Raw genomic sequence first — 27,264 nt, 5'->3', positions numbered from 1 at the left:
TATTGCAAAGTATGTAACTGTATATAGCATGTATATATATACCGTTAAATATTTCAAGGATATTTTGTATCAACACAAATCGCCATCTCCGTCAATATATTCCAATGCGTGCTGGGCAAAGGTAAACATGATTATTAATTCTATGAACGTACTGCAGTTTTTTTTTGTACTCCAGCTGGACGCTGTAACACAACATTAGTTGAAATATTTCGACAGCAACAACAACAACAACAAAAGAGAACAACATCAACGGCAAGTGACAGCAAACTTGACAGCACGATGAAATGTCCAAGTAGACATATTATTGCTGGGGCTACACTTTTGTTGTTGCTGTTGTTGTTATCGTTATTATTATTGTTGTGGCTGTTTGCCTTTGCCTCGGCGCTGTCATTTCAATTGCTCTTTCTATTACAGCTTGTTGCTGCTGGCTGCGTGCTGCCACACAGTCGATTGCAGATTGTGTGGCGTTGTCAATAAATGCGGCACAACAAAGCAACAACAACAAACATAGGCAGCATGTAGCGATGGCAATAATTAAACAAAAAGCAATAAAAAGTTGCAGAATTTTGTGCGAAATTTATATTTATTTATTTTTGTAACATTGTTGTTGTTTTTTACTTGCTTTTGCTGTTGTTTTTTTATACTTTTGTTGTTGTTATTACTTTTTGTGGTTTTTTTCGCCGCTCTGGTTGCTTATTCGTATGAGAGTCAGCTTTTTTGTTTGCGCGCATTTTTTTCTGCGCCTTTAACAAGTCCCTAGAGGACTTGTCATATTATTGACATTTGCTGCTGTCCACGCAGGACGTGCTCAACATTGAGTGATGAAAAAATTGCACACTGAATATGACAGCATACATGCGTGCTGGCAGTGGTGGACCGTGGCAACAGCGGTCGGTACGTGATGCACGCGCAAATTCGTTTACGCGCATATTTCACTTCATTTCGCGTTGCTCATACGCACTGGCGCACTACTTTGTTTACTTCAAGTAGCTGTTGTACATTTTGGGCAATATTTGTTTTTGTTGTGAATTGTTTGAAATAGGCGATAATATCGTTTGAAGAACTCTTCAGTGAAAGTATTTTATTTTATTCTCCAAAGTGGTCGCGCTCCTCTGAAGGCACACTGTATTGAAGTTGTTCGTTATGATAAGGGTTATAAATTTGACTTAGGTGAAATTTGCTAATACTTATAGGTTACATTTTACACTTTTCAAGTACTTAGAAGTTTTACCAGTATTATTCATAAATCCTCTGGCGACATCAGAGATCATATATATTCTGAGTAAGCGTCTTAATCTCAAGCTTCTTCAGTTATATTATGATTATGTTGTGGTTACTTATAATAAAAAATCAGTTATTGTTTAGAACTTGAGTCTCTTGATATGGTCATCAAGCAGCTCTTGAGATCTCATTGATATTAAATTTAATCATATGCACATTTTTCGATCGACCCAGGCTGCCCTATATCTCATGCTAAAACTGTATGACATATCTTAAGCCTAATGAAAAAGAGCTTATTGTCTACTGGTATTTACAGCTCTTTCTGCATATAGTTTCTTCATCTACTAGTTTAGCCTTGAGTTAGAAACACGGTTTCGATATGCCTTTGAGATTATATCAAAATTATGCCAAAATTGTTACTTTAAGGGAGCTCAGCATGGCTTTATACTCCGACTAATTTTTCTGAAATATTTATATTTTTGTTTTATGCCAGTGTATAAAATTTATACCAGTTTATTCTAGTTTATGCCTCTTTATACCAGTAATTTATTCGAATCGAAACATTTCGGTTTCTGATGAATCTGAAATATTTATATGCCTTATCCCATTGTATAAAATTCATGCCAGTTTATACTATTTTATGCCAGTTTATACCAGTTTAAGCCACCTTATAGCCGTTATTTGTTCGATTCGGCAGGTCAGGGTATGATGAATTTAAAATATTTACATTTTTATACTAGTGTAAAAAATGTATACTAGTTTACTGGTTTATGCCAGTTTACGGCTATTTATACTATTTGGCACATTCCTGGGTCCGATGAATTTGAAATATTTATTTTTTTAATGCTGGTGCATAAAATTTGTACTACTTAAACTAGCTTATGCCAGTTTACGGCAGTTTATACTAGTTATTTCTTCTACTTCAGCACACTCCAAGGTCTGGTGAATTTGAAATATTTATATTTTTTAATGCTAGTGTATAAAATGTATACTAGTCTATACTAGTTTATACCAGTTTACGCCAGTTTGTTTGAAAATCTTGATCAATAAACTGTAAGCTATATAAAAAACTCCAATGGCTGATGAATTTGAAATACTTAATTTTTTTTATGCTGGTGTATAAAATTTATACTACTTTTCACTAGTTTATGCCAGTTTATACCAGTTTATGTCAATTTATGCATAAAATTTTTTTAGATTCCGCACACTAAAAGGTATTATTTCATACCAGTTTATTTCAGTTTATACCAGTTTATGCCAGTTTATGTGTACCAGTTTTTTTTGTTGGATTTGGCACACTAAAAGGTATGATGAATCAAAACTAATTGCTATTAACTAATCGCAGATTAACACAAACTCTCATATCAATAAAATTCTTGAATATACTTAGGTCCATCACCATAATTATGCTACTGCATCTACATATTGTTAAGTAAAAATTTAAGCACTCAAAGAGCTGTTATCAACAAAAAGAATGCCAAGTTATCATTATATTTAACTAATTTTCTATCATGAGATTTTTCGTTGTTATGGAACTCAGTTTAAAACATATAATCAACACACTCTCTTGTCTGTACTCTCTTGTTTAGTTTGTACAAGTGTCTTTAGTTGAAAATTGAAGTCACATGTGTGTAATAAATACACATACCTATAAGTATATTTTTGTCACCATACTCATGCCTTTACTGACAATGTGAAACATATTTGATATATTTCTCCCATGCGATGGCATAATAACTGGTTACGAATGTTCAAATAAAGTTATGAAATTCAAGAAAAAAGAGAAAAATGTTTCCGTTTAAGGGTTGCACTTAAATATACTCGTGTATAATGTGTTTTTTATAGTAGGAGGAACCAACATCATGTATAATATATAACATGCATGTATTTGTATGTATGTATTTAGGTTTATATGTATGTATGTGTTATGTATGTGCATATCTACCACAAAAACTGTGCAAAAGATGAAATATTAAATTTTCAATTTCAATTGATATGAATAATTCAGTTAGCCAGCTGGAAAATAAATGTGACATAACGAAACCAAAGCGAGTAAAGCATAGTGCAAGAAAAAGTAAAAAAAAATATGTTAGAAGATGAAGTGAAATGAAATAATTTATTGCATTTAGTTGAAGAACAAAGATAACTAGATTTGTATATAAATATATAGACTTATGTATGTACATATATTATATATAATAATAAATATTTCGAAGTATAAAGCGTTGCTTTAAGTTTTTATTGAGAAATTATCTTCTAGACGTATTTTAAAGACCATTAGTCTACTGCGAAGAGAAAGGATGAGTAAATTATAGCGCGAAAATTGTAAACTTTATTAGTTTCTAGTATCAATACCTCAATTTTTGTTCAAGCTGTTCGAATTTGGGGTAGTTTTTCTATATTATTCAGCATTCAAAATAATTTTAAAAATATTGATCTTCGAAATTTGTTTTTTGTGCTGTGTAGATTGCGTACTAAACACACTTGATCCTGCTAAATGTCATTTCCATTCAAAAGAATATAGGCTTTGGCTGGCTGTTACTAGCTCAGCTTTTGATATATAGATCTGAAATTTTGCTCACGAACTTTTCTCTCTAAGCAGCTGCTCATTTGTTGAAATCGCCGATATGGCATCACTATAGCATATAGCTGCCATACAAACTAGCCGTTCGAACTCAAGTCCTTGTATGGAAAATATGACTATCTGAAATATTTATATTTTTGTTTTATGCCAGTGTATAAAATTTATACCAGTTTATACTATTTTATGCCAGTTTATACCAGCTTTTGCCACTTTATACCAATTATTTGTTCGATTCGGCATACTCCAGGTTATGATGAATTTGAAATACTTATATTTTTAGTGCTGGTGTATAAAATTTATACCAGTTTATAATATTTTATGCCACTTTATGCCAGTTTATGTCACTTTATAGCCGATATTTGTTTGACTCGGGATGCTCAAGGGTATGAAATATTTACATTTTTTATGCTAGTGTATAATTTTTATACTAGTTTACTGATTTATGCCAGTTTACGGCTTATACCAGAAATTTTTTCCTATCTCGCACACTACACGGGCTGATGAGTTTGAAATACTAATTTTTTTTAATGCTGGTGTATAAAATTTATACTACTTAATACTAGTTTATACCAGTTTACGCCAGTTTATACTAGTTGTATGGAAAATATGACTAGCTGACAAGTTACCTGCACAAAATTTGGCAGAGATTACTTTCTAAGACAACACATAAATTTCCGAAAAACCTGTTCAGATCGGATCACTTTAGCATATAGCTGCCGTACAAACTGAACGATTTTAATTAAGTCCTTGTATGGAAAACTTGTTTAAGTGACAAAATATCTTCATGAAACTTGGCGTGTATTATTCTCCAAGAAAACTCTATAATCTCTGAAAATATTGTTCTGATCGGGTCACTATAACATATAGTTGCCATACAAACCGAACGCTCAAAATTCAGATTATGATATTTTTATAGACTTTGATGCTATGAGAAGCGCAACTGCGTAGTTAATTATAGCAGCCGATGCTAAGGTTTCTTATTCTTTATAAAAAAATTAGAGTACTTTATTTCTACGTTTTTTGTTTTCAATATAAAATCATTACATGAGCTTTCTAAAGTCCTTCTTAACAGAAAATTTAATATTTTATCTATAAAAATTTAACATTATTTCTACAGAAGAGATTTTCTACAATAGAGATCGTCATAAAAATTTGTTTCCAAACCAATTTAAGCTAAGCAGGCTTTGGTTATCAACTTTCTTAGTCTAAATTTTTTAGTTGAGCTCTCGCGTATAAGGGAGATAAAGGTGTATTGGAGTGGCTTCTCCTTGCTAAATATAGATTTTTCACTTTCATTTTTAAAGCTAAAGCTTTACGCAATACTTTACAGCATCCTTCTTTTCCATACTGTGCATCCCTTTTTTCCTAACAACCGCCAACATGGCATATAAGTAAGTGCCTGGGCGTCACGCTTGCCGCCTGCGCGCCTCAAAGGTCACAGCTGCCAACGGCACTGCGGTAAGGCAGTAAATCACAAATGCCGTGAACGTTCTGCAATTGTGGCACAATAAATGCGTGAATATTTAATAATTGCAAGGATTTTCCTTTTCTTTTATGTCAGCGCTTTAAATATTCATCATACGCCACGGTGCGCCAAACGCACAAGCATAGATACTTTGAGATTACTTATGCGCTTTAAAGTGTGTTGTTTTTGTTAGGTGTGTGAGTGAGCGAGTTAGTCAGCTCTCAATAATTTATGCAGACAACCGTGACGCACGCACTTACACACTGACACACATACACACATTTATTAATATACACTTTGCACACGCTCCATGGCATCCTAACAAATTAACAGTGAAATTAAGCGGTCAGAGGTCAAAGTTTGATTTTAATCAAAGCTCCAGCTTACACAGCTCACACCGCGCAACTGTCGATTTGTGAGTTTCAACAGCTGGCGCTCCATATATTGCGAGGCTTGCATTCAGCCAGCGCGCTCATTGTGCTCGCTTTCATTTATTCACATGCTGTTTGTTGTTGTTTGTGCTGCCAAGTTTTCGCATTCAGTAGTTTTGTAATCTTCGCCGAGTTTTCTTGCTGCCCTTTCTTTGGCGTTATAAAGCCATTTCGCTTCGCCGCTGTGCTTCAATGTTCAATGAACCGTTCGTTTCGCCAAAGTAAAAGTAGCAAAACAAGTACAAACAGTCACTTGACAATTAAATTTACGTGACCTGCATAAGTAATTAAGGATTTCCCCGAGCGCTATGAAACTTTGGCTACGCCGTTGCTTTGGTATTTGCTAATGTTGTTGTTGCTGCTTTATTATGCCTATAAATATATATTTAAGGCTGTTTTTGTGGCCGTTTGTCGGGAGGTGAGTGTGTGTGTGCGAGTGTTTTTGTGCTTGTGTGTACGAGTATTTTTTGTGTCGGTGTGTGTGTGTTTGCTGCGACGCTCCAGTTGGCCAGTTGTGCCTTCAGTTGCTTAGCAAAAGCCACTTTGTAGCTCTTCGGCAGGATATTAGGATATTAACGAACTTTGCAATTTGTTCGCTTTTTTCTACAAATATTCTCGGTAAGTTATTTTTGTTCATTTTGTGTAGGAAATTTTTGATTTTTTCGGTTTAGGAAAGCGTTCAACATAACTTGTTTAAGTAGTGTAAATGTTGTGGTTAAGTGCTTTAAAAGTTTTTGGATGAAATTTCAGCAGAATAGTACTTCAAGGTCGCACTTTTGGTTAATAAAGGAAAAAGTAACAAAGATTGTATAAAAGTGGAGATAAAAGTAGTGGACATTCGAAGATCTTGATGGGTTTTTACTGGTCGCCTGAGCCGTGAAAGGTCACAAGCTCTCAGCTTTGTCAACTTATTATTATATTTAGAGTGAGAGAGAGAGGGAGAGTAAGAGTAAGAGAGAGGGGGGAGAGAAAGAAAGAAAAGAGAAGGATAGAGGATGAGAGAGCGTATGGCACACGATCTTAAATTCCACGTTTTATATTGCTAGCTAAGTCCTAAGTTTAATAAAAGGATAAGGCGGATAACCACTTACATAATATCTAGTATTAAGAAACTTGCTTTACCCGACCCTTTTTTTGCTGACGAACTAGGCCTTGGAAACTAAATAACGACAGAGAATTGTGGAAATATGTAACTTAAAAGCTTAGTTACATGTTTCTCATCGCGCTACAAGCGTTACTTTTAGTACTCCCTCTCTTTCTCTCCCTCACTTCGATGTTATTGCAGTACGTTGAGCTCTCTTTCTTTCTTTTTTAGTAACTATCATCTTTTTTTCAGCGCGATTAAGTGTTTTTTTAAGGTTTGAGTATATTTCAATGAACTTATAGCCTCACCGCACAGCCTATTAAATTAGTATATTAAGAATATAATTGAGAAACCAGTTTTTGCCTTTCGCACAGATGGCTACTCGATCAACGATAGTCTGGATTAACGATTAACTGTTATACTTACTTGTGACTTTATTTTGTATTTTTTCTGATGACTACAATTGATCAACTGATTGCTATTTTATCAAAGCACATAACCGAATTTGCAGTCTGGACAACAACCAGTAGAGTTAGAAAAGTTACAGTGTAGACAAGCACCCGCAGAGCTCAATTTCAGCTATCAATTGATTAAGCCATCTTTTCGGGTCTGAGTACACTCCGACGGTCTTAAGATCCTATGAAAAATATGTGAAAACTACGGATTTATGTTCACTAAGCTTTCGGCTGTTCACGACTACTACGAAAGCTTTCTGTTTACGAACAACCTTGGACAAGATAAGCGAATAATAAACGAAAGTTTTGCAACTATATCGACAACAATTTATATGTGTTTTTTATGTTCTTAAAAACCACATGTTAAAAAAAAACACCCTTTAAAAATACAACAAATACTATATTCATTTATATTACTCATGATTCTATCAAGCTTTTCCTACATATAATCGAGTTTAACCGAAATTTCCGAGCTTATCTGCCAACGTATTGGTTTATTTGTCTTTGTTTGTTTATTGTGGAAATTAATTTTCTCAATTCAATTTCAATTTACCCTACTCATTTGTCCTTCATGCCTGCGCTGTAGCTATTGTGCAATCATTTTAGTCGACATCAATTGAAGTTATCAATTTGTGCCTTGTGCTCAATTCAATTTAATTCAGTTTAACTCAAATAGTTTATGTACTTATGACTAATAGAGAATTCGCAGTAATTTGGTCAGTATTATTATTAAATTGCGGGGACTGAAATATTTATGGAAATTTTGGTTGCAAGCGTATATAGAGTATACCGGTTTAATTCGTGTTATGGTTAAATGTATTTATTGGTGGGGAAATTGTATCAAATAATTGTACAATACATTCGTATTCAAATAAGGAAAACGACTATGTCAAATTTGGTTAAAGTTTTATTTTACTAAACTGATTCAGTATAAAAGCTTTATATGAAAGCTTTTCGAAAGCTTTATCTGATGCAATGGAAAAGCTTCGATGAAAGCTTTTTGAAAGCTTAAGATGAAATCTTTCATTGTATTTGTATCAAAAAAAAATTTAAGTAAACTTATTCCGTTGAAAAGCTTTATTATAAAAGCTTCCGAAAAGCTTTACACCTATTAATAAAAAATAGCTCAGTTAAGTAATTTTCGGAAGCTTTTATTTCACCTATACCAAAAAAATTACTAATCTGATTCAGTAGAAAGCTTAGAGGAAAGCTTTCGAAAGCTTTTATTTTATTTGTATCAAAAAAATTTAAATAAACTTATATTATATGCTTTATATGAAAAGTACTCTTTTAATTGAGAAAATTAGTATATTTTTCTTAGACAATTTCTTAATTGACAAAATTTTTACAGAAGCCCACACATCTCGGGTAAGAATATTTTTAATGAAGTGTTGCATTTAAGCCGAAATTTTCAAGCCCACACACAGATTGTACTCTGAAGCATCCTTTTGAGATATTATTCTTCGTGCTTTGAGCTTTTTAGGTGTCCTGGAAATGAGATCTTTTCTGTTTTAATTGATATGTGTTTCATGGTATAGATATCATTTGCCATCGGTTCTACTACTTTCAAACCTACTACAAATGTCTAATGGACTTTAAAATAGCTTTGAATTGTGAAAGCTCAACGAAAGCTTTGGTAGCTACAAGATTTTTCCATTGTACAGATATCATTTGACAACGGTCCTACTATTTTAAACCTAATGTAAGTGTCTAATGAATTTTAAAATAGCTTTGAATCATGAAAGCTTAACAAAAGCTTTGGTAGTTATAAGATTTTTCTGTTGAATTCATAACTCACTGAATGAGTGTCACTTTTAAGTTGAATAAAAACATCTAATGGGTTTTATTATTGTTTTTCAGTCATACAAACAAATAGATGAAAGCTCAGCAAAAGCTTCAGCAGTATTAAGTCTCTGGTTTTGAAAGCACAACTCACCGAGTAAGCGCCAGATATTCAGCTTTGAAGTTTTTAGGATGCTATGAGAAATTTGGTTGGCTAAATAAAAATGATTCTAACGGCAGCTTTTAATTTTAAGTTTCCTACTTTGTGTCAATATCTATACTTTCTGTGGTAATTTTGCACATCCCTCACCACAATTTAAAATAAAAATGTTTGTATGTTTACATATAGACTTGCACTTGTTCACAACAAAAGCATTCTGACGCCTATATTTGCTCACTTTTAAAAATAATAGCTTTCACTTATAACGCAAGCTTCATGCATAAGTTTTTGTTATTGCAGCGCTTTCGTGTATTTTCATTAATGTCCGAAATTTTATTCTTCACTTTTTTTTTTGTTATTTTGTTTGCCTTTTCTAATCCCCTGTAAGTATTCTAAATGTTTTGCATTTTTCACACACTTAAGCCTGCCTTTTACTTTAACACAACATAATGGTGAAGCTTTCGTCCAAAAACTTTTTGTTTACCATTTTGGCAAGAGTTGCCGTGTAAGTACCAGAAAATAACAAAGTTAATGCTGGTATTGGCTGAAAGTGTTGGAATAACTAAAAATTGATGAAAGGATTTAAACTGAAATATGCAGAGAATAATATTGTTGTGAGTTTTAAGCTTATATGGTGTAGGTATATATTATATGTATGTACGTCGGTATTTACTATATATATGTACATATAGCAGTGTTGCATGCTTTTAATTTCTTCGTGGAACTGACTTTTGCTTTAAGACTAAGTTTTTGTGGCAGTAGCATATGCGTCGTAGTTTACTGAAGTCTTTAAGTGTTGAGATTCACCGGTTTTAGTAATCTTAAATTTTTTACAATATCATTGTGATTAAAAAAGTGTGATATTATCGAAGTCCTTCAATAAAAACTATTTTATTATCATATGCTATAGAAGATTAAATTCTATACTCTTTAGAGGCTAAAGATGGCAAGCGACTAAGCTTTCACGAGTATGTACATGCGTCACCTGGGGATCCACTTGATTACTAGTCATATTTCATGTGAGTTCAATCCCTGGCAATACATTTTTACTTTGGTAAATTCAAGCTATTATCTTTCGGAATAACCGGTTTTGGGGATTTACCATAGATGCGGCTTAAAAAAAAAAAACCGACGTGCCACTACGTTGAAGCTCAATACAAAAGTTAGTTAGTTTGGTATCAAGGAAGGGCGCTCTAGGCATCACACGAGAATATATGTGTATATAAAACAAATTTTCTTCCAAATCATTTAAGCAAAAAAGTATTTAAAGAAAATTTCAAAGCTCGCCTGTGAGCAAACGCGGAAGCAAGGCGCACAAAAGAGCTCGGCTTAGCGCTGAATATGTGTAAATGCTGCACTTATAAGCGTCTAACAAGCGCTTAATAACAACAAAAGCAGTAGTAGTGCTAACAACAACAACAACAACAATAACAAAATGAAGCATACACCTGACAAAGCGCATTTCGAATGTCACTTCTCGCACAAAAACACACACATGCTGCCACTTGCCACTTGCCACATGTTGCAGGGCATTTGTGCATACATACATATGTGCATTAGTGGAGTGCTTTATGCAGGAAGCATTGCAACGTTAGACATTTTTACACTTTATTGTTGTTGTTACAGGGAGTTGCACACTTAAAAGGGCCGGAAGAAGTGCGTTGGGCGCTGGGAGGGCTTTAAAAAAAAATCCAAAATACAACAACAAAACACAGCAGCGCGCAATAAAAAGCACACTTTGCAACACTGTCACAGCTGCAAGTGGCAAGCGTTAATGCAAACGCTAACTGTTGTGTGGCGCGGCGGCTGCTGGCGACGCTCTGGGACAACAGCGCTTTGAGCGTTGGCTGGTAAAAGCGGTGCAATCAGCGCAACGGCGCCGCCAATTGCAGCAAACAAAGCGCCTCAGCGCGTTGCAAGCCTTTGGTGGGCCTTTTACAGGCGCTTTTTATTTTTACTATTTTCCGTCATTTTTTTTTTGCAAGCTGTTGTGTTGTTGCGCCTCAAGCGCACTTGACACATGGCAACTGTGTTGCACCTGTGCGGCGTGCACACACCAATAAACAGGCGGGTGGACAAAGCACGCAAGCGGGGATCGTCAATCAGGCTGTGCGCTGTAGTGCCCCGGAAAATGAGAGTTCAAAATACTTTAAATACAAATGCGCGTCGCTTGTTGCATGTTGCATGTTATAGTCAGTTGATTGAGTTGCAAATATTGTGCGATTTTGTTGCTGGCGGCTTATTTGTATATGAAATCCGGACAAAAAAGACTCAGAAGTGGTGAGACGAGAGGAGACGAGGAATTCATGGATCTTTAGTACCTTTAGATACCGTTATATGTGAAAGAGACCCAGGGAGACTAATTTAGTATGGATTAAAGGGATAACAGTTCATAAATTGTAAAGATTTTCTGGAAGACAAATTCCATAAACTAAGCAAACTTGGGCAAATCGCTTACCCAGCTGCTTTATAAGACTTTCAAGATATATTTACTTATATTCCACATATTTATTGAGGAATGCCATTTCTGTCTTGCGAACATAACCTTTTCTATCGAAGAAACGAGTCCAACGAGTTTTGAAACTCCAGACTAGAAAGTCCAGTAATTTAATTGTAGTCCATCCCTTAAGCCAACCGTGCTGAGAACCTGCTCCATTTAAGTAGAGAACTAAATTTACTGTTCTGTTGAGCAAATCCGTCTAAATCCAATGCCCCAATCTTAGTCCATTCACAGAACCACCTTTGCGATCTACTTGGCATCTGTACAACGACCTATGACCAAAGCCTTTGGAACAATGTCCCCAACAGCTGGTTCTACGATACAAGAATTTTCTCGGACTCTATACTCGTAGATATGGTAATTTAGCAATCAAACCCAGTTGGGATCGGTAAGTATTAAATAGTAGTAAGTCTTCGGAATCTGATTCAGTTTAGCGAAGAGGTCCATGTTGTGATAGATGAATTCCAGTGTCCTTGACGTGCATACACTCCGAGGACCTAACATCCACTCGGATCATTATCTTGTTGTAGCACGCCCGTCAATAAACACAGGGAAGATACCACGTGGAGAGCTACTATAACAACCGCCTGCAAAACGGTTTTCTACTCGACTGGCACTCCTGCTCTCTTAGAGCACTAATTAGCAACTCGGTATAAGGGAACTGTCGGACGGCTATTTAAGTTCCTTACATACAGCTGCAACCGAATAATAGTCGAAAGAATAGCTAGCATGATTGAGGAGACATAGAGACTGTCGCAGTAAAGTAGAAGCCCTCGTGCAGGGTGGGATTGATATCGAGAGTTGAAGTGGGCAGCGAGACGCGTATGTAGACCAAAAAAAAGGCCGAAATGTGTGAGTATGAAGAGCTGAGAAGCTGGACGACAGGAGTTATGCTCCAAAATTCTACGAAGGGATGCTTCGACTAACAGATGTTTTCAAGGCCGGAGCCTACTCATTTAAAATCCAAAGTGGTGATCTAGTGGCTAATGTTCATAACATACTGATGGAGGGAACACTTCTTCAGCCTTCTAATCGGTAGTGAAAATATAACATCTGTAAATGGCGAAGCCGATTCACAATCGTTGACGATGGAATAGATGTTCCATTACCCGGCTAAGATGAGGTTCGAATAGGAATTACCCACCAGAAGAACAACAAAGTGGAAGGGGCCGATTGACTACCGGCCGAAATAAAAAATACTTGAAATTCAACGCAGGATCGCTCTTGCCAACAGGTGCTACTTTGGACTGAATAGGCAAATGAAAAGTATAGTCCTCTCTCGATGAACAAAGACCAAACTCTACAAGTTTTTCATCATTCTCGTTCTGCTATACGAGTATGGTGCAGAGGCTCTGCAGAGATTCTGATAAGTCGGAGTGTTCGAGAAAAAAGTTTCGCGGCAGATTTATAGTCGTTTGAAGACCTCCATTTCGTTAGAGACATCGTGTGGAGCAGGACCTGGCTGCACTTGATATCTCGTATTGGCATCAAATAGCGAAAAGAAGAAGCAACTGACGCGCTGTTGTTAACTCGGGTATCGGTTACTACGCCAGTGAAGGAGAAGAAGAAGAAGAAGAAAAGGAACTCAGTTCCATTCTAAAAATGTTCCCTCCAGGTCATGTGACCCCTTGCACTCTAAACATGCGAAATCACACCACAGCGCAACAGTTGCGCGCCTTTACGGCAACACTTTGTGGCATGTGCCATGTGAGTTGCAAAAACGGCATATGCAAACATTTACTTAACAGTTACGGTAAAATAAAGTCACTGCAAGCACTTGAATATGCAAATTCCGAGCTGGCGGCGCAATAGTTATTATCACGACAAAATATTTATACACTTTCAGTCTGTTGAGCGTTAGTGTGTGTTTGAAATGTTGTACAGTGGTGTGGTAGAGAAGAAAACGGAATTAAAAAATAAAGAAATGATTGGAAAAGACGTACCTAGAATTCTTTATGGGCCTCTAAGTTTGAAAATGGAAACATTTTGACTCACATGGAGCTGATGAGGACTTATAGATTCAAAGGAGAGGATTGTGGATTGTTTTCAAGAGATTTTTTGAGGTTATGAGTTTAATTCTAGTTCTTATAGATTTTGAGACAAGATTACAAAGTTTCGATCCTGTAGATCTTGGTAAGATTGAATACGGTGATATAAAATAAAGATTCAAAATTAAGTTATAAGTAAGTGAAAGTATTGCTTGAGCCAAAAACTGAATCGGAAAAATATATATCGAGCTAGATATGTAGATCTCAGTCTTCCAGACGGTCAGCTTTGCGGTCAGAAAACTACTGAGATGACTAATAACGCATGAAACGAAATGAAGAAAATTTTTAAAAGTGTCGACGGCCTAGCTACAAAACCGGTTCATTAAAGTGGTAAGTTACTGAAAGCGATACGCCATGAAGTTTCCGAAAGGGTGGGAAAAACACATAAAAAAGATACTAGAACACCTCTTCTGCTTGTGTTCGGCCTTATCTAAATTCGGCTTGGATATCAAAGATCCCCGGAGTTCAAGAGATTGGATGAAGTATCAGATATCAAGTCTCTGTAGAGTTTCGGTAAAAGAGTTGAGGTTAAGTACAGCTCGTATTTAACTGAACCTCCTTCTAACATTAGAAAGGGCATCTAGATCTCATGGATCTATATATGTATGACCTGAAGCCAGCTAGGATATTGTAAGATAAGTTGGACTTACTCTGTCTTTATGTAGTTTTATTACTCACAAGTACGTGAAAATGACCTTAACAAACGTTTCAAGATGTAGACTAAATTTTGAACTAAACTAATATGTACGAACCGTCAGAGAAACTCGGTTCTTGGTTTCGAACAGAATAGAACCTTAAGCTTTGAAGATCTGTCGGATTCGGTGCTACTTTGAAGTTATTGCATACTATTAGGGTCACCAAACTATCTAGGGCCGACGGGTTTTTATACTCAAACGTCGGAGATCAGAGTCTCGAGCTGAGTCGACATACGCGAACTAGGTGCTCAGTTTGTGAGATATCGATTTAGAATACTGCATTCGCCCTTTTCTCTCAAAATAGCTACTCATTTATCGGATATCGGACCCTTATAGCATATAGCTGTCATACAAACTGAGCGATCACAATTAAGTCTCTGTATGAAAAAGTTGTTTATTTTATCAGATATATTCACCAAATTTGGCACAGATTATGGTTTGAGGCAATAGAACAATCTCCGAAGAAATTGTTCGGATCGGAAAGCTAATGGAGAAAAATATATTTTAATGCATCTTTATGCTGTAAGGACTGCAGCTGTGAAGGGTATATGTCAAAAAACTATAAATTAAGTACATAAACAAACAAATTGTATTCACTTTTTTGCTATACTCGCACCACTGTGCCGTACTGCAACCACTTGCCTGTCAATACCACTGTGGATTTTAGATTTATGACTAACAAATGGAAAAGATCCACGAGTGCACTTACTTACATAAAGGCACATGTATAAATTTATACATACAAGTATATATATGTATATATATATGTACATATGTATGCTGTGTGCATTTAGTGCATCATTTCAAGGTATTAGTTGCTAAAAAGGACAGCGACAAGTAAAGACTCCTCAGGTGACATGCGACAAAACCAACAAGAGCATCTGAGAAAGCTCAACAAACAGCAACAACAACAACAACGATGACGACACAAAAGTGCATGCAACATGATATGTGTACACATACATTCGTAAGTGTCTGTGTTTGTGTGCTTTTTTGTCTCGGTTTGTGTGCATGTGTGCGCTTTAAAAGCGCTGCATAAATAAATAATAAGTACTTCTAAGCTTGAAGTAGCAACTAAACAAGAGGTTTGCCGGAAGTGCCGCTAAAATAACGGTGCAACAACACAATAGCCATCGGGAGACAGTGGGCGGGTGGTAAGAGGTTATACCAGTAAACTGCAGGCTACACTTTGGACCTGCTCTTAAATATAAATCAGCGAGAGTGAGTTCCAAGTGTCGGGCTGGGTTGAGAAGAAGGCGGAAAAGTATTGAAAAGTGATGTGAAAATTTCTAAGGCTGTGTCTGGACCAATATTTACTTGTTTCTAATACACATTTCTTCAATATTGTTATATTGTTGTTAGATAAGCTTTAGATAAAGCTTACGAAAAGTTGATTGAAAGCTTTAATAAACTGCAACTAATCAAGTCTATACTAAATGTATAATATGGTCCACATCTCTCATGGATAAATCGAGGCTAAACATTCCTTGTTGTGCCTAGGCGTTCCCTTTCGTTCATTTCTAGAAAGAGCTTGAATGGAACGATCAGGTCGGATGTAAAAAGGAAAAAATAATGTCTAAGAAATTTGCCCCAGCACTTTGTGGGCACTTTGATCAGCATCAAGCATCAAGTTTCATTATTATCAGTTTCGACTGGGTATCTCGTCATAGCGGAATCGCTGGAAACTGCTAAGCCGATGAAACCATTTTCATCTTGGTCACATCGGATTTGGAACGAGCTAGGTGTCCATTGTTCTCTTGCGTTCTAAAGTTGGATCTGTAAACCTATGAACCCGCAAGAGAGATCACTTTTGTCCCGAATACATCGGATTGGAAATAGCTGCGTCTTCGTTGTCCTCTTGTATTCAAGCGCTTGATCTCTAAACCTATGAACCCGCAAGAGAGATCACTTTTGTCCCGAATACATCGGATTGGAACGAGCTGGGTTTTCGTTGTCCTCTTGCGTTCTAGCGCTGGATCTCCAACTTCGTGTAAGCTTACCAGCTCAACAACTAGTCTATGTGTAACAGCGAAATTCTTTTAGCTTAGTGCGATACGCTCTACTCGCTCTCATTTAGCCTAATTTTTTCGCCACAATAAGCGTTCTTACTGGTCATTGCCCAAGAGGCGTGTATGAGGTAAAGCTAGAGGAAAGTGAGGTGGAAACATCTGAGCACTTTGCTCTTCATTGTCCAGCTTATGCGAGACTGTAGTTGAAATACATATTTCGGCTTTCACAGCTTCAGCAAGTTCAGTCATCTAAATAAATTTGTGGCAAGCTCAAAGTGCACTGTCTAGTTTTGGGAGCCTTTTCGATCAATACCTGAGAGTATTTAGGTTTCACAATGTATCGGTCTTCTCAGCTGTCCTAACGGTATTCAATTAGTTAAATCCACTTTTTAACCGAACGTAAACTAGGGTGAAGAGGTTTGTATTTTTGTAAAGAAGGCAGAAAGAATTTGTCATTCCATAATACTCCTCTGTGAATTTTCTATCCATTGGTCTTTAGTAAAACCTAAACAGCTCTCTTACTACTTTAAAGTTGTTTTTGCTCTACAACGCCTGTCAGCTCCATTTCATATGACACTTCCAAAATACATATATGAGCTGTTCTTTGTAGTTTTTGTTTAAATGATATATATTCAAACATTAGCTGCATACATTCAACCATCACAGCAACTACATTCTTCTCTGTAAAATTCAATATTTTTATGCGAAAAATTGATCGAATCTCGTGTCTTTCACTGTACTTTTTTGCCTGTGCGAGGGCGTGTATGTTTCGATATAAATAGAAAACAGTGTGATAAAAAGTTTCAACTACTTTTCTTAGTACAAGTATTTTTTTTTACACGCAGTGGTTGTACACATATTTTGTGAAGTTTGGCAAAAGTTTTTCTGTTTACCCAAAGTCGTGTTTGTTTTCATAAACCGATAAATGTGATACTCAAAAACTGAAATACAAATAAAATTTGTTCTAAAAATAGTTCTATTCATGCATTTTAGTAATTCGAGATAATTTTCTTTCGGCATTTTAAAGCTTTAAACTAAAGAGCTTTTTGATAAGTGCGCGCTTAATATAGCTTTATAAGTTTGACATAGTAAACGACTGTTTATATATAATAAATAATTATATTAATATTTCTGAATTGAAGTTTTTTGACAGAATTAAGTTTCCAATGCGGCCTTGAAGCTTACAAATAGAAAACTTTTTGTTATCTACGAGCTTTTCAAGTTAAACAAAATACACAATTGTTTAAGAAAATTGTTTCTCAGTTGAAATTTTTTAAATAGAACTAAATTTCTGTAGAAGTTTTATGACTTTAGAGCTTTTGAAAGGTGCGAGCTTTTCAAGCCTATCCTCGAAATTGACTGATATAAGAAAAATATTTACATTTTTTGATAGAACTCAATTTCTCTGAAAGCTTTAAAGCTTAAAAGTTGAAAGCTGTTTTTTATTTACGAACTTTTTAAGCCTATGCTGTCAAACGACTGATATACAAAATATTTCTCAATTGAAATTTCTTTACAGAACTCAATTTCCAAAAAATACTAAAAGCTTAAAAGTTATGAGGAGAAAGCTTTTCAAGCCTAGCTTAGTAAACGATTGCTATATGAAAATTTTTTAATAGACGTTAGTGATTATATACAATTATTTTTCAGTTAAAATTTTTTATTGAGCTCAGTTTGCAAAGAAGCTTTCAAGTTTAATACTTAACTTGGTTATATGCGAGCTTTTCAAACCTAGCATAGCAAGCGATTGTTATAGAAAAATATTAAAATTTTTTAAGTACAAGCAGAAAACAATTTATATAAGAGCTTTTGTTATGTGTGAGCTTTTTAAGCCTAGCTTAACAAACCATTATTTAAAAAAAGGATTTCACATGTGAAATATTTTCTGATAAAACTCAATTTTCATAGAAGCTGTAAAGCTTAAAGTTAAGAGCTTTTTCTTGGCTGAGAGCTTTTCAATCCTGACTTTGTAAACGATTGCTACAAGAAAAGTATTTCGCAATTGAAATTTTTTTATTAGACCTTAAGTTAAGAGCTTTTTGCTTCGTGGCAGCTTTTCAAGCTTTTTATAGCAAATAAATAATTTTCAACTGAAATATTTTGATAGAACTCAGTTTTTATAGAAGCTTTCAAGCTTTAAGCTTAAGAAATTTTTGTATTATTATACGAAAAATATTGAAATTTTTTAATAGAGTTATATTTATGTATGGGCTTCAATGCTTTAGAGCTTTTTATATGTTTGAACTTTTTAAGCCCAGCTTAGCAAATTACTATTTAAAAACAGGTATTCGGTGATGTCGAAATTAACGCTTTTCCTGTTTTTTTTTCTTCCCTACAAATGCAATTTCGCAATTTCATGCACCTTTCTTGCCATCATTCGGTTTTGCATGCAATTTCTTAATCTCTTAAAAGTTTCCTTCCACTCACTCAGCATATTTCCATTTTATTGCATGCATTTTCAACAATCTTGATATTTTCTAATTGTTTTTAGCTGGCTCAAATGGAATAAGTAATTGTTGTTTTTTCTCCGCTTTGTCTGCTGAGGAGGAATACTGCATGTTACTCATACGCCTCGTAGTGCGTATAAGAGCAGAGGCTTGGTAGCCAGTAATGCACACACTTTTATTTATAAACAAACGTATTTATTTGCTGACATTGCATTTATAATTGAAGCACACATTTTTGTTGTACAATTTTGTTTTTGTTTTCGTGTGCTTCTTCACACTCACACAGATTTAGTTTATGTCAAAGCATAGCATACGCGTTGTACCGCATCATTTCATTAAGCGTTTGTATAGCGATCATTGGACGTATGTATTTACACATATAATAGCATATCTATTTAAAGAAAGTAACATACATATATCTGTTCTATATATATATCTAATATATATTCATACATACCTGCAGCAATTTAAGATTTGCTGCTGAGATTATAAATACAATTAAGATATTTCCAGCAAATGAATACAAATGAAGGCGTGTAAAATATTATGCTGCCGCCTTTAGTTATTTTCTTCTGCAACAACAACAATTTATTCATAGTTCAAAGCAAGTTTTGTTTATCTGTGTATAATATATGTGGATAAATACATATATATATGGATAGTGTAATCGGAATTTGGTGTGTAATTAAGGTTTCGGCTTGAAAATTCGTAATTGATATTGTTGTTCAAACAGCTGTTTACATGTTATATATGAGAATATATGGTAAATAGGCATAAAATATGTGTATAGAAGTATAAATGTTTATTGAGATATTATCATTTATAACAGTTATTTAACACACTGACATGCATATTTCATTGGAAAAAGTAGAAGGAAGAAAGAAATAAATAAATTCAAGTTTAAAATTTCGTAACTCCGAATTGAGCATAATGACTTGCCAGAGCTTAAAAGAAGCTTTCAAAATTTCACTTTTTTTCTGTAGCGAACTTTTTCAATTTCTATTTCACCACTTCTAACCAAGAGAGTGAAGCTTTTTCCTTTATTTGTGTCTTTCATTCTGCTTTCCTTTCAGGTGTGGTCTTTGACGATACATGAGAACTTACAGTACACTCTGTAGAGTGAATTTCATAATCCATCAATTTCAAGATCACTTCACAATCTTTTTAACCAATTTGATTCGATAAGATAATAATGTGTTGGATTTCTTCAGCCTTTGAAAAATTTTCTAAGCCTTTTTGATCTGATAATTAACTATAAAGTATACAAACTAAAGATAAATCAAGTTATCAGAATAAAACTTTGCACAAATAAAGCTCTTAAGGTATTTCATCTTAAGTCGAAAATTTGTCAAAATCGGACTATCACTTTTCAAGGACCTAGACACCCAATTAGTGGGCACTAGCGCTCATTACTGCTTTTTCATCGAATTTGTCGGGCAATCTGTAAGTTACAGATTTGAGGGAATATTTTTGTGATGACAGCATGCACTTGTGCCTAAAATGTGTGAAATCGAGCCAATATTTCTCATATATGTACCTAATAAGATATATAACAAAATTATAAGAATTTGAAATTTCCCGTTGGTTTTATACCGCATATACTGTCAATGGTACAATTAGGAGTGCTCTGTCATAGAAAGAAAGAGAAAACAGACTGCCTATCTCGCAGCGTTACGAGCGACCACAACACTTGCGGGATGGGATAGATATCAATAGTTGAAGAGAGAAGCGAGAGGCCGAAATGCCTACATAAGTACGAAAAGTTGGACAAGCTGATCGAAAGGGATGATGCTCGAAAATTCTACGAAAGGATGCGTTGACGAACAGAAGGTTTCAAGACTGGACCATATTCTTGTAGAACCCCCTGAGGTTAATATAATGACTGACGTCCAGAGGATAGTAAAGGTATGGAGGGAACACTTCTTCAGCCTGCTGAATGACAGTGAAAGTATAACCCCAGGATATGTGGAACCCGACTACCCAATCGATAACGATGGTGTTGACGTTCCATTGCCCGACCATCAAGAAGTTCGAATAGCAATTACCAGTGTGAACAACAACAAAACGTCGGACCGATGGATTGCCGGCCAAGCTATTTAAATATCGCTGCGAAAGACTGATAAGAAGCATTCATTAGCTTCTTTGTAGAATATGGTCGGACGAAAGCATGCCCGACGATTCGAATATAAGTGGTTCTGCCCAATCCTCAAAAGCAGAGACTCCACAATCTGCGCCAACTACTGCGGGATAAGTTTCCTCAACATCGCATATAAGGTTCTATCGAGTGCACTGTGTGAAAGGTTAAATTCCACCGTCAAAAAGCTGATTAGAGTTTAGCAGCGTGGCTTTAGACTTGGAAAATTAACAACTGGCCAGATATTCACCATGCGCCAAACCTTGGAAAATACCCGTAAAAAGAGGATCGAAACACAACACCTCTTCGTTGATTTCAAAACTGCTTTTCAAATCACTAAAGGAAGCTGCATTTATGCCGAGATGTCTGAATTCGGTATTCCCGAAAAACTAATACGGTTATGTAAACTGGCGCTGAGCAACAACCAAAAGCTCCGTCGGGATCGAGAAGGACCTCTCCGAGCCGTTCGATACCAAACGAGGTTTCAGACAAGGCGACTTCCCATCGTGCGTCTTCTTCAATATGCTGCTGTCATCTAGCTAGTTTAAATCCAACGCAGAATGAATCATGTCAATAGATGCTACTTTGGACTGAGTAGGCAATTGAGAATTAAAGTCATCTGTCGACAAACAAAGGCTAATCTCTATGGTGAAAAGGCATGGACGATGACAATATCTCACAAGTCGACGTTACGCGTTTTTGAGAAGAATTACGTCGATGGAACGATGAGCTCTATGAGTTATACTACGTCATTCACATACTTGTAGTTCGACGAATCAAGAGGCAGCGGCTACGCTAACTTTACGTTGATTATTCTCTTGGCTCTGTAAGCTGTAATTTAATATTCAATGCTGTAAAATTATATATGAAATTGAAATTAGTTCAATGGGCCACGAATTACATCAGACTGTAAGGTCGTGATCTTGAAGATATTACATGAGATTGCAGAAAGATTTGCAAATTGTCATGAAAATCCGAAAACCATAAACCTAAAGGTTAGTCGCACCACTTGAACTCCGGTTGCGAATTCACGGCCGATGTGCTTAAGCAATAAATAATAAATTTTTGTAGCAAAAGTAAATATGTATAAAAACTTTATTATCACAGAATACCTACATTTTATGAAAGTGAAAAAATCGCTTGCCAAATATTTGCTCTGCGTTAAAAATGTGCAAAAAATAGTTAGCGACTAGTAAATAGCCGTAAACACAACTAAAGGTGGCCGCCTGACAAATAGTAAGTGGTAGAAAAAACAAACGCAAAAAATAACGGTAAACAAAAGAAAGTCATAAAAAGATATGAGAACAGCCTTCACACAAGTTTTTTGACACGCAGCGCCAACGCTTTAGTTTTCGGCGACTTTTAGCTGTCGTTTTGTTTCTGTTAGTCATACAACGGCGTGTGGGCGGCGCACCGCGATAAGCAGCTTGGTGGAGATAAGCGCTGATATGATATGAAGGCGTGTGAACTATGAGAGAGAGAGTATAAAAAGTGAAGATCTCGAACAAAGTGTTATCATTCACTTCGTATACAACAAACAAACTACTTATTTGTAAACAATGCGCACCACTTGGACGCTCCTGATATTCAGCTTGTGGCTCAACCACTACGCCAGGAATGCGACGCCAGTCAGTGGCACGGATGTTGAGCAACCCACAGACGTGCCTTCAATTGGCGACACCAACGCAACCAAACCCGTTGTTTCTGGCGACGGCGATGATGACGAGGACGACTGGTTCAACTATGATGGACGCATCATTGGCGGCCTGCCCACATCCATACGGAATTTTCCCTACCAGGTGTCGCTGCAGTACCGTGGCCAGCATATTTGTGGCGGCGCCATAGTGCGACCGAACGTTGTCATCACCGCGGCACATTGCGTTGACCCGTCGATGAAGGTGAGTGCATTTAAGGTGCGCGCCGGCTCCTCGCAACACGCTTATGGCGGTCAATTGCGTGCGGTGCAGCGTATACTCCGTCATGAGGGTTACTCTTCGACCACGTATAATCTGGATGTGGCGCTGTTGCAACTCCAACGCGAACTTGTTTATACAGAAATGGTGCAACCCGTCGAATTGGCGACGCAAAGTGCTGTGTTGTCGGCGCAAGCGAAGCTCTTCGTTAGCGGTTGGGGTCTCACCAGCGAGACGGGCTATGTGTCAGCGATGTTGAATTACGTGGATGTACAATTGATCGGGCAGGAGACTTGTGCACAGAATTATAAGTACGTGGTGCCGATAACGACGGAAATGTTCTGTGCCGGCTATAGTAATGGTGGTAAGGACTCGTGTCAGGGTGATTCGGGTGGTCCGTTAGTCACTTACACTCGCAAGGTGCCCACACTGTACGGTATTGTTTCGTGGGGTGTCGGCTGTGCACAAAAGGAATATCCGGGCGTCTATGCGAAGGTGTCCGCGTTGAGACCGTGGATTGATGCGCAGCTGGCAGACATTGATAAACGTAACGGAAAAGTGTATTGAGGGAGTTTAATTTGAATTATACATTGTAGATAGCGGTAATGAATATTTAATTTAAGGAAATAAAATGAGGTTGTTAAGTTTAACAAAATTTGTCTTTAACAATATTCGCAGTCATCAAGCCTCTTCGAATAGAGTCTTCATTCTTGATATTATAGGGAAGTCCATATTGGTCTGCACTGAGTTCGTTTCTACTATTTTTTTGTTGACTCCCCAGTAGAATATCTCAAACTCTATTCCCAAAAAATATCAGTCTATAAAGTTGGACCCAGCTATGGGAATCTTTCCTTTTTCGGAAAATACGTTTAGGTATTATGAGATCTACATAGCCTTCCAAGGGCTATCTTCCAATATACGGCTAGGTGTTGATGAGGCGATGTGATTGGAAACATGGATCCCAGAGCCTTTTAGTGCTTCTACAAACTACGATGCAGTCAATTAGTAGGTGTTCTGGAGTTTCTGACCCCCAGTCGCAGATCGGCAATTTGCACAAGAAGCTAGGTTATGTAAGTATTTCCTGAGCTTGCAGTGACCAATGTGGAATGCGACAAGTAGCTTGAGTTTGCCCCTAGGGAAGTTGACTACATATTTAAACCTGCTGAGGATGTCACCACCCATTGCCAATTTGCCTTGGCGCATGCCTTTGCCAATACCTTTCAATGCCTACTCCTTCTTCCTTGCGGAGCAGCTCCTTTATGATATGTTGACCAACCGCGATGAAGAGTACAGATCCCACCATATTGTTGTTGTTCTAGCGGCAGAATTATGCCGAGTTTGCAGTCCTTAGCCGGATAAAAATCCGTGTTCGTTCCGGTTATAAGATGCACTTGTATACGTTCCGATAGACTGTTTAGAGTTGGTCCTTCAGGTCTTACCATGTTAGTGGATGCTTCGGAGCTTGTGACACGGCACCCATATAAGATGCTCTTGGTTGCGTTCCGATAGACTATTCAGCCGTTTTGTACACTCCTGAACTAGTAGCGATTTAATCTCGTTGGCGGAGATTGCTTTAAGTGACGCTTCACCGTCGCTAAGTAAAGTTATACGATAGTTACGTTGGAAGTTTATCTCTCACCGACTCACCGACTTATGGAAAAGACCTCTGCTTGAAGTATGCTCTGAAAACTTTCTATTGGAATGTTTATGAGCAGTCAGTGTACCAGTTGGTTGAGTTATACCTCAGCAGTAGCTCGAGAGTGGAATCATTTTATTTAGCCTTACTGCCAAGTGTAACCTAGAACTTCTTGCTGAAGTTTACCCACTTGATAATGCTGTCCCTTGGGAGAAGAGCCAACGGTATTTCACCACTTAAGTCCTTCATACGCTGGGATGAGATTACTTTACCTCCACCAAATCCTTCTGCTGTCATTTGAAGCAGTGTATGTTTGCCCACCTGACCGATTACTAGGTGAAGTGTGTGCGTTCAAGCTGCCAAGTGCTGCCGTTGGGCATGTGCGTCTGGCACCCGACATGAAGATGTATCCAAGTCACTCTGCTGCTTCGATAGTTGGATCTGTACTGAAGTCTGGCTTCTGCCTAACACATTGGTTTTGTAATTGTCAGCGGTGCCGTTGTAAGAAATAACTTAAACGAGTCTGAAATTGAAGTATGTTGACGCTATTTTAAGTGAGATCAGACACGAGCTTAGCGCTAGTAACACTCAACGCAAGAGAAGAGCCTCAGATTTGCTGGACTACTACGAACTACTGGCTTACTTGATATTTGAGAAGTTAGTCCTATAGACTACACATTAGAGCGAAAATGGTATTAATAAACTGAGATTATTATAAGTGAGTTGAAGCTAGGACAACAACTGTGAAGAATAAATATTATATTCTGAAATGAAGCTCTGACATTTTCCGCTATTTCTGGCAATGTGTGGATTCCATGCCAAAAGAACTGCTCCTGTACATATGTATGTCAGCCAAGAAATAACCTAACAAATTTTGGTTACCCTGTTCTGAAGAAAGAGCGTTATGCATCGATACGAATTGGAAGTCATAAAGGGATAGGTCTGAGCAGGAACTCCTGTGAGGCCGCTGTTTGTTACCGGACTTGGAACGTCAGGCCATTTTTAGGTTGAAAAATTAGTTGCCTCATGTCTAGTCGCAACTTCCGGGCGTGTTTTGGCAACCCACAGCTTCAGTTCGATGAGTTCTTGTCGGTAACGTCCACCATTAGTGGGCTTACCCTGTTTTTATAGCTCATAAACCCACCCTTCCAAACTGACTAAATGCAGTGCGTGAACTTGATGTCATGAATATTCGATTTTGTAGTTGATTTGACAAGCTGGCCAGGTTCTACATATGACCTTGGGAGTTTACACTTCTCGTAATGTACAAATCTTTCATCACCCTTCACAATCCGCTGTTTGAATAATGGAATAATGTTAAAGTTATTCTAAACTCTTGGCAAAACAAATAAATATATTTACAGACCTAAAATTTACACTTCTTTATAAAATTCTGCGTGTCTGAAAACGATTCACAGTGTCTTTCAGCTCAGTTTAACTTAATTTGGTCTCAACTAACTATATTGTTAAGACTTCATAATGCTACAGTCTACTCAATTTTAGTGGCACTCATATAACAGAAGCCTAAAGGTAGGCAATATTTTGCATAAAGGCGCCGAAATGTAGGCAACACTTTTTGCTTTCTCTCCATTTTAACAATGAGCTGCACGTCTAACAAGCAATGTTTTAACTTATTTCAAACTTATATTTGTGAAACCATATTTTTATTAAAATAAGATATTTTACCTTCTCAAATTGCCGAATGCTGCAGTTTTGAAAAAGCTGCAAATCTCTGCTCTGTGGTTATTGGCCTACATGTGGGGTTTCCCAAATGCTTGGCGTAGAAAATGAGTAGAAAGTCGAGTGCATTTTAATTAACAATGAGAAAATGTGCAGCTAAATTACAAACTAGCTTGAAAACTGAACCGAAAAATGAACTTTAGTTATGCTTAGATGCATGTGTGTGTGTGGGAACATATTGTTTTATGTCTGTATGCAATTACAAACGAGCCAAATTTCTCAAATTTATTTATTATTTTTCCACAGCAGCAATTTTCTGAATAAATATGAAATTAAATTCGAGAAAAAACATACTTACATACAAGCAACCACACACAGAAAAAATAAGGCAGCTAACGACATAATGCAACAACAACATACAACACAAAAAGTACTGTTTGAAGTCAAATGCCGAAATCTGCCGAGAGGTCAGAGATATCGAAGGTTTCGCCCACTGCTTGGCCTATGAGCATGTCCAGCGCTTGTTTCTATGCATGTAGGTGTATGTGTGTGTGCGTGTGTTGCATGTTTACACACATGCCACAAACGTTCAGCAAGTGCCTCCTCTCGAAAAATAACAATTGACATGCTGCCTCCGGCCTGAAGTGGACAACATGCTGTGCCCTGACCTCCACACGAGCACTTGCTCTCCAGCTTGGCATGTGTGTGTATGTTTGTTGTTGTTGTAAATTATATTTGTGCGCTTACGAAAACATTGCTTATATGAAAATTTGTTTAAAACACAATATAATAATTTCTCAATTTCGGGTTGAGCAGCACATAACAGCAACCAACAGCCACCAGCCGGTTGTCATTTGTCTTTGGCCATGCCTCTCCAGGCTACTGCAGCAGTCACAACTACAGCTACGGCTAAGGCTATGGTTATGGCTACGGCTACGTTTGCTTTGTTTCCTATTTTATTGCGCTCGTATTTTCTGGCACTCAGCCGGCAGCGGCAAACAGTCGTCGGGGTAGTGAGCC

At 36.9% G+C, this 27,264-nt stretch overlaps 1 protein-coding gene across 1 annotated transcript; it reads left to right on the top strand.

The window, feature by feature from the left end:
* The first annotated feature begins 22,271 nt into the window (after window positions 1-22,271).
* LOC105222586 (trypsin alpha-3) lies at window positions 22,272-23,519 on the top strand. The gene has a single exon (XM_011199975.4). The coding sequence runs from the start codon at window positions 22,575-22,577 to the stop codon at window positions 23,493-23,495; it is 921 nt and encodes a 306-aa protein (XP_011198277.2). The 5' UTR covers window positions 22,272-22,574; the 3' UTR covers window positions 23,496-23,519.
* Window positions 23,520-27,264: the final 3,745 nt, after the last annotated feature.

Source organism: Bactrocera dorsalis, chromosome 3 (genome assembly GCF_023373825.1).
Source record: "Bactrocera dorsalis isolate Fly_Bdor chromosome 3, ASM2337382v1, whole genome shotgun sequence".
In the NCBI taxonomy this organism is placed as follows: Eukaryota; Metazoa; Arthropoda; class Insecta; order Diptera; family Tephritidae; genus Bactrocera; species Bactrocera dorsalis.
This window is presented reverse-complemented; position numbering and strand designations above follow the sequence as displayed.

What these genes read in the sequence shown, in the direction of transcription:
- LOC105222586 (XM_011199975.4), top strand. Translation starts at nt 22,575, where the DNA reads ATGCGCACCACTTGGACGCTCCTGATATTCAGCTTGTGGCTCAACCAC.